Here is a 13509-nt window from a genome sequence, read left to right as displayed (position 1 = left end):
GAAAACACTGCATTTGAGCTTGGCTTTTGCACATGCTTGAATGGAATGGCTCCTCTTGGCAGCTGAGGGCTAGATGTGCGGCCGAACTGAACTAGCATTGTGCAGGCAGGGCTTGAAGGATCGGCTTCATGTCCCTAGATGTGTAGTTGGGTTTTTTTTTGTTTTTTTTTCTTTTTTGTTTACTTTGTTTTTCTTTCTCTAAAGGTTGTTAATGAGGACACTCTGGGTGACACTGAAGCCCTGTGTAAAGTGGACTATGCTGAAGGTTACACATAGAAAAGCCAGGCTTTTTTCCGTGGAGTGCAATACTCTGGTGCTAAAGAACACCGCTCCTCACCACGCCCTCTCTCTCCGTAGCAACGTCTCACGTGAGCCGCGGGACAGCCTCGTCCAGGTCGGGTTTTAAGGAGTTTGGAGGAGAAGAAGAGAGAGAGAAAAAAAAAAAGGGAAAATCTTTCTCCTTCATTAGTTTTTTTTTTTGGTCTGTTTCAGCAGCATGAATGATCAACACAAACAGAGCGCTGTGCCTTACTGTGAGATCCTGCACCCAGTCTCACAGGCCCTGTCCCACTGCACCCGTTCACCTCACACACTCTATCACTCTGTCACTCTCTCTATCACTCTCTCCTCCCTCCACCCAGTCTCACAGGCCCTGTCCCACTGCACCCGTTCGCCTCACACACTCTATAACTCTGTCACTCTCTCTATCACTCTCTCCTCCCTCCACCCAGTCTCACAGGCCCTGTCCCACTGCACCCGTTCACCTCACACACTCTGTCACTCTCTCACTCTGTCTCTCTCTCCTCCCTCCACTCTCAGATGGTCTTCTTATCTCTTATTCCATACACTGCCTCATACAAACTCAAACCTAACACAGGCTCTTCTTCTCTTTGTGGCCCTTGTCCCCTTTGTCTTCTGTCCTGTCCTGTCCTGTCCTGTGCACCTTTCCAGCACATAGTGATTCTAATTGGGCCCTTTCTCTTCTGTCCCTGTGCCTCTCTGGCCTCGTATTGTTTCGACCCCCCTCCCTTCTCTCTCTCTCCCTCTCTCTCTCTATCTCTCTCTCCCTCTCTCTCTCCCCCTCTCCTCTCTCCCTCCCTTCTCTCTCTCTCCCTCTCTCTCTCTATCCCTCTCTCCCTCTCTCTCTCTCCCCCTCTCCTCTCTCCCTCCCTTCTCTCTCTCTCCCTCTCTCTCTCTATCTCTCTCTCCCTCTCTCTCTCTCCCTCCCCTCTCTCCCTCTCTCCCTTCTCTCTCTCTCCCTCTCTCCCTCTCTCCCTTCTCTCTCTCTCCCTCTCTCTCTCTCTCTCTCTCTCTCTCTCTCTCTCTCTCTCACCTGTTTACTCATTCATTTCATTCTCTCTCTTTAAGTCCATCGTGCGGTCTTTTTTGTCCCAGTGCATGTGTTAAGCTGGTCTGTGCCCTTTACGAGCTCCCAGTGCATTAGACCCATCCCTGCTCACTCAGTCCTGTCCAGAAGTAAAAGACGTGAGAAACAAAACCAAAAAGCACAGCCATCCTCTCCATGGGCCAGATATCATTTGTTTGAGCTGACCGTGGGACTATGGAAGGCTGATGTTTAGTTCATCATTTCTCTCAGACATAGGCACCTGCTTATTTAATTATATCAAAAAAGTGTGTGATATATGTTTATGTTTGTGTGTGTGTGTGTGTGTGTGTGTGTGTGTGAACAGTATAAGACACATACTCCACTGTCTGTTTGCACCAAAAGACAAAAAGAAGTTTTGAGTGAAGACTCACAGCATTGTTGTATGAAAAGGTTGAAATGGATCTGAAAAGGAATAGTCCAGTGGATTAAAATGGGGTGAAGATACGGTCCAGTCAAGTGCAGTGCAAGTCACTGGCGGTGCGGTGGTGTAACTATGACCTGTCTCCACCGCCATTACCGTTATTTGTTTCTTCTTTTCTGACCATTTTAAATTATTATTTTTTAAAGCTACAATTGTGTTTCATTTGAGTTGGTTTAGCTTTCTTTACAGCTAAATGTGTGTATCTTTTTTTTTTTTTTCTTTTTTTTTTCATCACTGCTCCTCTGGATGTGTGAGATGAAGGGGGGGCAAGTGGATCTGGGATCTCAGGAGATCATCACTGAAAAATATGCAGTGTAATGATCTCTGTTCAATCCCATTCTCTCAATGTGCAGTGTGTGTCTGGGTACTAGCATACATACTTTCCCAGCACTATAGTAGACAGTTCTTTTCTGTGGCATTTTGTTTAGGCCTGCCTCTGGTCCCACTGCACACACACACACACACCTTCTAAACCAAACCCACTTTGTAAATGCATGAAGCCTTTAAATTGGTTCTTGCAACAGCGTAATGTCTCTAAGAGTACATTTACACACTATGTTCCGCTAACCTCTGAAAATGACTCATGTGGAATATTGCATTTTGATACACTATGTTTATAATCTTGCTGTATAAAGCTACACAAAGTAAGCCATAAAACTGAACATTTCTGAATGTTTTTTTCCCTTTGTTTGGCCTTTGTTGCAGCTACATTTTGGAATTATTTCCAAATGTTGTCACCTTGTATACTGAACAAATTTCATCAGAGAGGCTGAACATTATGAAGTGTGTGTTTGTGTGCTGAGGTGTATATACGTATCAGGTTGAACGACATCCCCCTCCCTGCCTTGGGAAGAGGTGTGGTTCATCGGTCTGGCCTGTAGGCGGTGCTGCGTTCATATACTGGACTCAAACTGTGAACATCATCCCATACACTATACCCCCCCCCCCCCCCCCCCTTTGAATTCTTCATTATCAATGTATGTTTTATTCAGTGTCCTGAAATATTACACACTGATATCATTTTGTTTGTTTGTTTTGTTTGATGAATTGATGTTTTATTTTGCAAACTCTTTTATGAGACCACACAGAGTCAGTTGAGTAAGAGACTGTCCAGAGGAAAGATTCCCAATGGCCAATTAATTCCCCTATATTTTTATTTACAGTACATTTGCAGTTCTTTCTAATGATCTGTGTGCTACATGGTTTTGCATCAGGCAGCCAGTCAGAAACGTCATTGTGTTATTTGTGTTTAGAAGAATAACACCTCTCTCACTGGAGATGTGTTGAAAGATGTTCAGTAACCATCTTGTTGTTTTGCTTTTCTGTTTGGTCACCCCTCTTTGTCAACTGGTGGGAACTACACTTTTGTTTGTCCTTTTTTCTGTTGGGTACTCAGGAATAATTTCATGCAAAGATGGGAAGGGAAGGGACGGAGTGTGTGTTGCTCTGTATGTTTTGCTCACTACTCAGTTAGTATAGAGTGTGTCGTGTGGATGTGTGTGTAGGGGAGGTGTGTGAGGTGTGCTGTGTCGCACTGAAGTCCTCTTGTCTAAAAGCTCAAAGACTAGCTGTAAATCATGCTCTTGAGTAAAAAAAAAAAAGAAAGAAAAAAGGAAAAAAAAACATGCCATTGAGAATCAATATTAATAAAAAAATATACAACTAATTGGCTGTTTTGTGTGTGTGTGTGTTTTTTTGTTTTTTTTTTTGTAAGTCATTTAATTTTTTTTATTATCGATTTATGAACTTAACTTGGGTGGATGTTAGTGGATAGGTAGTAGAGAAATTGTTAGATGCTGAAGATTTTGACAACTTGATCTCAACGAGATCACTGAATCTCGTACATGTACAATGACAATAAAGATATTTTGTATTTGATGATTGTAAGGGAACGAGACTTGTCATTGTAATGAGGACAGAACCTGTCTTGGTGAAGTTGCTGGAAAGTGTCCACAGTGGTCAATGATCACTGACATATTTGAAGTGAAACTGGGATTAATGTAAGATAAATGCAGTTCTCAGAGGATAGGTGGGTGAGTGGGAGGTAGGTGGAGGCTTGGTAGAGTAGTGTGTTAGAGAAGCTGAATGGAAGATATAAAGTTGGTTGTGTGAACAGTCTTTTATTCAGATGCCAATCTGACAGTAACTTCTATGAATACACTAAACTGTGATTTTACATTCAAAGCTTTCAAATTCCTACAAATTCCAGTTCTTGACTCCGTATGTTTTTTGTTTTTTTTTAACTGTGTTCCGTGCATTGCTGTATGTATTCAAAGTACTCCTCAATGATTATTCTTTAACTTAAAAATATATTAAAATAGAATCACTTTGACAGCATTTTTCAAAGCTGAAAGCTCTAAAAGATAACCTTATCGTTTTTGGACAACAGAATCTAATCGTCTGCTGGTGTAATGACTCATTATATGATGTAAGAACTGTATTTGACATAGTTGCATTTAGGCTCCATGCATTATGGACACACGGCCCAAAAACTGGTAGCACTGTATTTTGCCTCCCATATCGACTAGGAATGAGCGAAAGCAATTGTAAAAATATATAGAAGTTTGTCCTCGTCATTGATTGGTTGGATTGTTCTGGGGAGGATCTGTGCATGTTCTGGCACTCTCTCTGTCTTGCCTTATACTATTCGCTCTTGCCACAGAACAATTCACTGGCTGTTTTCCTTCTCCTGCAATCATGAGGATCACCTTGGTGATTGTCGCTACGGCGATGCTCTTCCTGACTTGCACGCATGGAGACATACAACCTCAGAAAAACTTTGATGCTAAAAGGGTGAGAACTTTTCTCCATGTTTTATACTGTATATTTCATCCTACAAAGTGTTACCAATGTGGCTTAGATGAGTCTCTGAGAAATGAAAGCAAAGAAAGAAAGAACAAAAGAATGCAAACCATTGGTCTGTTTGGGGACCTCGGTGTCAGACATGAGCGTAGTTTTATTATGTGGGAGTAATGACGGCTCACTGTTTATTGGAATGGCTTCTCTAGAGGGTTCTCCCTGTTCACTGGCCTCTCTGTGTAAAACAGTGTGGGAAGAGCTGACCTCTCACTCTTCTCTGTTTTCACACATGCTAGAGCAGACTAACGACCTCTGCCGTGCAGAGAGCTGTTTTTTCGAGGGTTTTTTTTTTTTACAGAATGATGGGTTAATGTTGGGTCGACAGCAGCAGAAACAAACAGATCTCTGGGCAAAGTTCAGACACAGTGCAGTGTTGCAACAAGAAACTGATGCTTTTCTGCCAAGTTCTTGCTGTACACATGGATACAGGAACACTGAAATACCACTGAACTCGTGATCCCTTCTTCAAGCATTGACAGCTATGGGCTGGACCAACTAAGATCCTCTTTTGTGCAATAAGAGCATATTACTTGCTTTCCAGTGTCAATTAGTAGGCATGGTACCTTCCTGGCTAATAGAGAGCAATATGAAATGTTTGTGCATCCGGGTTGATTTGATGTGTCTAGTTTGCAGGGAAATGGTATCGCGTTGGACTGGCCTATGATGCTCCAAGCTTTGTGCCATATAGAAGCAGATTGACTATCTCAATGGGAATTGTGGAACCACTGCCCAATGGAAACGTCAACATGACAATGTGGAGAATCATGTATGTGTGTATCACAGCAAACAGTTAAGCCTCAAATATATGTGTCTCTCGTATTGCTTATACAGGTAACAGCCAAAATTAAGGAAACAGACACTTGTCTGCTACTGTTTCCTTTCTTTTCTTTATTTTGAAATGTCTTGAAAGGGTTTTGTACCATCTTCACATGTCAGAATAATGCCCCTGGGTCTTTGATTTTCGGCCATAGATTTTACAGATGTTTGGAATTCTATTTGAGGGATAGTGTTGGAAAGCCCTACAGTACTGGAGTACTCTGGTGGCTTCTTTACGTGTTTAATTGAAATGTTTAATAATTAATAAAAGTACAGTTTACACAGTTGAATGATTCAGGGATGCAGATGCCCTGCAGACGGGGTTGGGGTGGGGGTGGGGGGGGAGTGGTGGGTGTTTACCTTGACCTGTGTGTGAGTTGACTGGACTTACACCATGTCTGGAGAAAACAGACCACGCACCAAGCTGTCACAATCCCTGTGCGCGGGAATCGAGTATTCAAGCCTTCAGGCTGATTTTGTCTCGGGCCACACATGGCCTCATTTTTTGAGAACAGGGTGAGGGTGACAACATTCCTTATTCCTTATTCCACTGGATATGTTGTTTCTACACTATCCATTGGTTAATTCATTCTAACCCAGCCAGATTATCACTTTCTCTTCACACTTGACATTGATATTCTGGCTGTCATTTCAGTTAGAGCTGCTTGTCTGTTTTGTTTTGCATCCTGAACTAGAGTACATCACTGGTGAGGACAACGTTCTTTCAGCAACAGTTGACCAGCTAACTGATGACCAATCAAAACGATGATGTTTTTTGTTTTAGGCTTCCATGGAAACCCCACTTTAGCCACTGTTCCTCATAAAAATATCACTATGTTGGGCAGGTTTTTTTTTTTTTCCAATATCATCAGAGACGCTTCGTTAGTCATCCCTCTTTAAAAGTCACTGAGATCTGTTAACCACGGTTATCAAAATGATGGGTAACTGGGCCTAAGCATGTTCATGAATGACCCTCGGCATTTTTGGATATCACCTGTTGAATTAACTGAAACCACTCTTGTGTTAAATCATCTCTACCAGTATATTTAAAATCCTGTATTTGTTAGTAATATCCATTGTTTTGTTTTGCATACTTTGTATATTTTGGCAGTTACCTGTATATCCAAAACATCATATACTTCTATCATAAACATCACAGGCTTCTAGAACAGTGCTGATATCTAAAAACAAGTCTTTTCTCCTGCTTCCATATGAAGGTCGTCTGGCTGCAAGAGTAAGCTGTACGTGTATGAGAAGACTGCCGTACCTGGCGTGTTCACCTACTACAGCACACGTGAGGAAATATCCTGCCAATGCTAGTCAAAATCATGGGTAGCACTATCAGGGAGCATACTGTAAAATGTCTGAGAATAGAACGGGAATAAAGCCACTGACCGTAGCCCTTACAGCGGTTCAACGTTATTTGAAAGATTCTGTCTTTCACGTGAGATGAGATGAATAAGAATACGAGAAATGGAGAGAGAGAAGATGTTCGAAGAGTAGAAAAAATGAAACCAAGCAAATTATTTCGTTCTCAGGCCACAAAAGAGTGAAGGACATCACTGTGGTGGAGACCAACTATAGTGAATATGCCCTGGTTTTAAAACACAAGAAGATGAACAGGGAATACACACAGGTGTCTCTCTACGGTAAGGCAGACGTCCATCACGTAGTCTGTGTTGGATACATGTGAAATATCCACACATGGTATTGATCAGTATTAGAATACTCTACAGAAGAGTTATGCTTAAGAGGCTGTGTTGAGTGCTGAGAGAGTGTGTGCAGAAAGAGCCGAACACCCTTTTAATTTTACTCATGTGGTCTCTGATGTCCTTACAGGTCGTACACAGAGGTTAAGAGCAGAGTTAATTGAAAAGTTTCGTGAGTTCGCCCAGTCACGTGGTTTTCCCAAGGAATCCATCATGACCCCCCCACCTGCAGGTGTGTGAGCACTTTAATATGGATAAGCACATAGAAAAACATACACACACACACACACACACACACACGGATAATGTGAAAGCCCGGTATGCTCTATATTAAGTTTCTCGTTCTTTTCTCTACTTTATCAGAAAACTGTCCACCTTCAGGGCGCTAGGTGAGTGGGAAATGACCTCATACACTGTTTACAGACTGATTATATATGAAGTTCTATAAAAAGTTACTACACACCCATGGTTAGTCTGGCTTTTCGTGTTTTTCAGTGCCTGGACTTCTGCTGAGCACCATGAATACCAGCTGTGCCCCCAGCATCAACCCATTGCACTTACGCTCGCTCACACACACACACACACACACACACACAGATGTGTTTGCAGGGTGTCACAGCACTTTCTCACATTTTTCTATGCACCACTTATACACAGTGTTTACTGTTCAGACTCCCTATGAAACCCTATGGTATTTACTAATAACTTCAGACACACACTTACACATACTGCCTCTGCCAATCTGTTTGTTCTGGATTTATCTGCTTTGATTAAATGATTTGATTTTTTTCCTTTTGTGTGTGGTGTGTATGTATCGGCAAGAGCCAATATGACTGAGAGAGAGAGAGAGAGAGAGGGAGAGGGAGAGGGAGAGGGAGAGGGAGAGAGAGAGTTTACTCATAAACACAGTTCTCAGCAAATTTCAGGGTTTTTTTTTTTTTCAGAAATACATAAATCAATGACTCACCAAATATTTTCTCATAGCATTGAACTGTGTGGGACTGAGTTTGAAAATGGAAGGTTTTCTGGGCAGTCACATACACACTGAGCACTGAGAGATGCCTGTGGTTAGGCCAAAAGAAACACCAGCCCCATCAATAAAGCATCAGCCCCATCAATACAACATCTGATACAAAAGTCTCAGCTCACAATGAACTCATGAATGTTTGGGTTAAACATTTGTAGCTACTCGGGTTTGTTGCGTGACTCAGTTATTTCTGTTCAGCTCGTCCATTTAACTCACTCAATGAGTCTGTTAATCCATTTGTCCATTTTAATCCACAGACCATGAGACTAAGCTTAATGCACTGTAGAAACAATGGGCTTCTACAATGGGAGTTATTTTCCTTTAAAAACAAACAAAAAACAAAAAGAAAAACACTTCAAACTAAAATGTTCTTTGTTTGTAGTGAAATGCTGTCTTTAAAGTTCGATAAATGTGGTTGTTGTTGACTATTTGCTGGTTTTACTTCTTAACTTCATCATTCCTCTGTATGAAATGGTTTAGCCAAATAAGAATTGGTCAACACTGATAAAGAGAACTTTGCTCTGTTTGCTATTTGTTTTTGCTGGGGTGATTTTCTGTCCAGTTCTGTTTTAAGCTGGGGCAAAGCACACATACCCTACGGGTCGATGTCCTCCTGACGGAAGGAGGGGGATTGGATATAGTCTGGCGGACGAGAGAGCAGAAACTCAGTCACATCAAAGAAAAACAGAATGCAGCGTCCCATTTCCCTGCTGTTTTTAACAGGTCTGGGCCTTCTTCACGCTGGCCCTCTTTCACCCAAACCGCTCCTTCAAACGCAGGAGAACTTCGACCTGAAGCGGGTAAGACCTTCTCACAATTATTCATGCCCATCTGTTTTCTCGCTGCCTGTATTGTGCTGAGGTCTAAGGAACCCAAATGTTTCACTTTGTTTTTGCGCAGTTAAAACAGTTATACATGGATGGTGACCTATACTGTGTAGTTATTGACTAAAGCAAATCCTTTTTCATCCTCTTTCGCTGAAGAACTGCATACATATGTTATATATGTTGATATGTTGTATATCTGATCACTCGGCAAACTGCTAGCCCTCTGTTTATCTTCACTCAGATTAAATCTGCTTTTTATCATCAAATATTATGTGATACACAAGTAATGTGTTAGTTATTTATGTGTGCTGGGAATACAATCGTGTATTAGGTCTATCAGTGTTATATAATCATATGCCAGTGAAAATGATCTTTGAATTGAAATTTACAAAAATGACACACATGTGCTCTTTCTCTTTTCTGCCCTTGCGTGCTGACACACATCTTCTTGGCTTGTGCTCATAGTTCATGGGAAAATGGTATGACATAGCAAAGGCTTCTACATGCCCATGGATGCATCGTCACAAGGCCGATGCAGCCATTGGCTCCTTGGAGCTCGCCAACAGTGGCAGCAAGGACAAACTGAGTATGACCAGGACTGTGCTCAGGTACAACACACACACACACACACACACACACACACACACACACACACACACACACTCACACTCACACACACTCATACTCACACTCTCACACACACACACACACACACACACACACACACACACACACACACACACACACTCACACATCACACACACACACACACACACACACACACACACACGATACACAACACACAAAAACACACACAACACAGTACTCTTCCCGTGACCATGTTGGGATAGTATGACATACTTGTGGTTTTCTAGACATGGGACATGCAAACAGATCACCGGTGATTACGAGCTGACAGAGACACCTGGACGATTTTACTATCATAGTGCCAGTAAGTTGACTATTTCTCCTGTGATGGGCCAGTCACTGGCTTGTCCAATCTTAAAGTGTAGATACAGTCAGATAGTCAATACCACAGTAACGTCATATTTGTGTGTGCTGTGTTTTCTCCATAGAATGGGGGGCTGATGTGGATGCCTACGTGGTACACACAAACTACGATGAGTACGCCCTTGTGGTAATGCTAAAACAAAAGGGAGAGAATAAAACCACCTCTGTCAAACTCTATGGTGAGTGTTACATCAACACGTCCTATTCATTATCCAGCCAGAAAGAATAGTTCTAATCGCAATACATTTAACTGCACTGGTGTTTTCGATATTGCTGATAACAGTAGTAGAAACAGCAGCAGCACCACTAAATGGTTTATTGATATTTGTGATGATTTCTGCCTTAGGCCGGAAGATGGAGCTGAGACCCACTTTGATGGATGACTTTAAGACACTGGTGAAGGAGCAGGGAATGAGTGAGGACACCATCATTATTAAAAAGAACAAAGGTAAAGAATGAGGGAGAGTGCAGCCGGTCATGTACTGTCGCTAACACCCTCCGTCATTATTATAACACGGCACATTTCTCTGTCTTGCCTTCTCTCTTCATCCCTGTAGGAGAATGTGTTCCAGGAGAGGAGGTGGCACCAGAGCCGGTCGTTCAGGTACAGGATTTTGGGATTTTATACGTCTAAAAAGATATCGGTCATTTTTACAGGCTGAAACTCAAGAGCAAAGGATAAATTCACAGATGTTTTGTGAACGTCTTCAGAAATGAGAGCTTAACTCTGTCATGTGATAGAGAAAAGGAGAGAGAGAGAGAAAGTGAGGGTCACAGTTTCGATGGTTGTTTGAAACAGAGGGCGAGAAGAAACGTGGTGGTGCCTCCCCCGGAGGAGGGCTCAGGAGCACCCGACGACACACTCATGTTCAGAGGAGACGGTGAGAGGCCCGTGTGTGCGTGTGTGTGTGTGTGTGTGTGCGTGTGTTTTGCATGTTGTGCATGTGTGTACATTTCTGTGTGAAAACAAAGCTGTGCTCTGTGTGTTTGTGTGTGTGTGCACGCGCGTGTGTGTGTGTGTTAGAGTCATGCCAGGAAGAGCCAGATGCAGGTCCTTGCTTTGGAATGCAGCACCGCTATCATTACAACGCCACTCTAATGGCCTGTCAGATCTTCGCTTACGGTGGATGCATGGGCAATCAAAACAACTTTATATCAGAGAAAGAATGTCTTCAGACCTGCCGCACAGAGGGTAAGTCCCAGTCAACAGCACTGTCTGTCTGTGTGTGTGTGTGTGTGTGTGTGTGTGTGTGTGTGTGTCTGTGTGTGTCTGTGTGTACGTGTGTGTGTGTGTGTGTGTGTGTGTGTGTGTCTGTGTCTGTGTGTACGTGTGTGTGTGTGTGTGTGTACTGGAAGGTTGTTTGTGTCTGAGCTGACACTAACCTGGTTGAATATGTGTTTGGTGGTTCTTCAGCGGCCTGCAGACTGCCTATGGACTCTGGCCCCTGTCACCAATCCGTGGACCTCTGGGCTTTTGACTCTAACATAGGCAAATGTGTGTCCTTCAAATACGGTGGTTGCAAAGGCAACGGCAATAAATTCTACTCCCAGAAAGAATGCGAGGAGTACTGTGGAGTGGTTAAAGACGGTAAGACGCTTTTAAAAACTTACAGAAGTTTCATTCTCAATAAAATGGGATTGTGAGGGTCATGATTTGCTATGTTCTGGGGATAGAGTTCTTTTCCTGTAGTTGTATTTCAGTGACTCGTCTGCACAGTTAGAGGCAAATTTAAGATAAAAGTGTTGGCTTCTCCACACACTATGTTCCTGCAGAGTCACTTGCAGACTGGTAAGTAAAAAAAAAAAGAGATTATTGACTTCTCAAATATAGGACGATGCATCCACACAGCCTCGCCCTCCCACACTGGCTTGTGGGGATCGTGTCTGCCAAGGACTTACGACAGCATCAGGAATTAGCCAAGCCAAATAGTGATGAAATGGAGTAAAATAATTAAAAATGGGACTGCGATCAAAAAAAAGTTTAACAAGATGTTTCCTGCATACTTCTGTAAAATGCTTAAATATTACTATGATTGTCCGTGTGTGTGTGTGTGTGTGTGTGTGTGTGTGTGTGTGTGCGTGTGTGTGCGTGCGTGCGTGCGTGTGTGTGTGTGTGCGCGCATGTGTGTGTGTGTGTGTGTGTGTGTGTGTGTTTGTGCGTGTGTGTGTGTGTGCATGCGCGGGTGTGTGTGTTTTCTCATTGCAGACGAGGAATTTATCAAAGCAAACTGAGAGGTGATGACTATGTCACACAGTCCCAACAAGGAAAGCACAGATGAGTCTCACACCAGCATTACCATAATACCACAATAGTCAACACATCAGTAAACACCCTAAACCATATCCATGTTTCTGTCTGGTCTGTTCATCCTTCTGTGGACTGATTTCATCCTCTGAATACACATCATGACTCATAGAGGGGCTACAGAAATGACTTAGACTTCAATCATGATACTCACTGTTGGATAAAATCATATCAGTGAGAGACAGGACTGTTGCTGTCTGTCTCACTCACTCACACACACGCACACACACACACACACACACAGTGACCTCTGATGGTTTAGATGTACTGTGGACACTGAGTGGTCATTTTATCAGGTAGGCTATTTCGTGGAACTCACTTGTGTTAGTGTGTTTTGTGTTTTTTTTTTATTGTTCTTTTTTTCTGACATACCTCTTTCAGCACCACTATCACAGTCAGCTGTTCGTTGGCTGACTTTAGACCAACTATTACTCAGTACATGTTATATCGATCTTCATTAGCCTCTTAGATTCACAAACCGCTTCCATCTACCGGATGTTGTTTTGTATGTATGTGGTTAGTCATTATTGATATATACCCAAGACACTGTCATATCTGAAAACTCCTCCCTTAAATACCATTGAGTACAGGAAGCCGTTGGAGTGAGCAGTCTATTTCATGAGGCGGTTAGATAGATCTACCTGGCAGCTCAGTGTGTGCATGCAGTTTTTTTAATGATATCTTCAAAACATACACAATGCTTTTCATCAGAATAAATATACCCTGCAAATATTCTCTGTCATGTGTTAATATAATAGCCCTTCAAAATTGACAGTCAAAGAATGCCGGTGGAGGCATTGGCCAGCAGAGGTCAGTGTAGTTTCAGTCGTTGTCTTCTCCCCTTCTCCCCCTCTGCTCTCTTCTCTGCTCCTGGTCCTCATTCCTGCGACAGAGCAGGGTTTCCTGCCCCTCAGTTCTCAGCATTCTCTGCCGCTGCGGCTGGCGGAGCTGCCGGGAGAATGCTGGGAATATCCGGAGAGGAAAAAGGAAGTGACGGCTTTCTGTGACCTTCCGTCCAGGGCCACATCACCTGCTCACACACCACCTCACATTGCTACACATACACACACACACACACACACACACACACACACACGCACATGACAAACAGACAGTTCAGTACACATGTACCACCTGCTTACTTAAA

General features: G+C 42.8%; 3 protein-coding genes across 3 annotated transcripts in view; 2 read left to right on the top strand and 1 right to left on the bottom strand.

Moving 5' to 3' along the window:
* The first annotated feature begins 4435 nt into the window (after positions 1-4435).
* ptgdsa (prostaglandin D2 synthase a) lies at positions 4436-7983 on the top strand. Its single transcript, XM_030768469.1, has 7 exons — positions 4436-4601; positions 5294-5433; positions 6701-6777; positions 7022-7132; positions 7323-7424; positions 7556-7581; positions 7688-7983. Exons 1-6 carry the CDS (start codon positions 4506-4508, stop codon positions 7579-7581), a joined length of 552 nt encoding a protein of 183 aa, XP_030624329.1. The 5' UTR covers positions 4436-4505; the 3' UTR covers positions 7688-7983.
* Positions 7984-8819: 836 nt separating this feature from the next.
* On the top strand, positions 8820-12400 carry ambp (alpha-1-microglobulin/bikunin precursor). The gene is made up of 10 exons (XM_030769416.1): positions 8820-9019; positions 9512-9654; positions 9922-9998; positions 10123-10236; positions 10404-10505; positions 10615-10661; positions 10857-10938; positions 11082-11249; positions 11472-11645; positions 12264-12400. The coding sequence occupies exons 1-10, from the start codon at positions 8909-8911 to the stop codon at positions 12287-12289; spliced, it is 1044 nt and encodes a 347-aa protein (XP_030625276.1). The 5' UTR covers positions 8820-8908; the 3' UTR covers positions 12290-12400.
* An 883-nt stretch (positions 12401-13283) lies between these two features.
* nrarpa (NOTCH regulated ankyrin repeat protein a) overlaps positions 13284-13509 on the bottom strand; it is a 13889-nt gene continuing 13663 nt past the window's right edge. Inside the window, exon 2 of the mRNA XM_030769417.1 lies at positions 13284-13416. The gene's annotated coding sequence lies outside the window, so the exon portion shown is untranslated. The remainder of the gene's footprint in view (positions 13417-13509) is intronic.

The sequence above is a fragment of the Chanos chanos genome, chromosome 3 (assembly GCF_902362185.1).
Source record: "Chanos chanos chromosome 3, fChaCha1.1, whole genome shotgun sequence".
NCBI lineage: Eukaryota > Metazoa > Chordata > Actinopteri > Gonorynchiformes > Chanidae > Chanos > Chanos chanos.
This window is presented reverse-complemented; position numbering and strand designations above follow the sequence as displayed.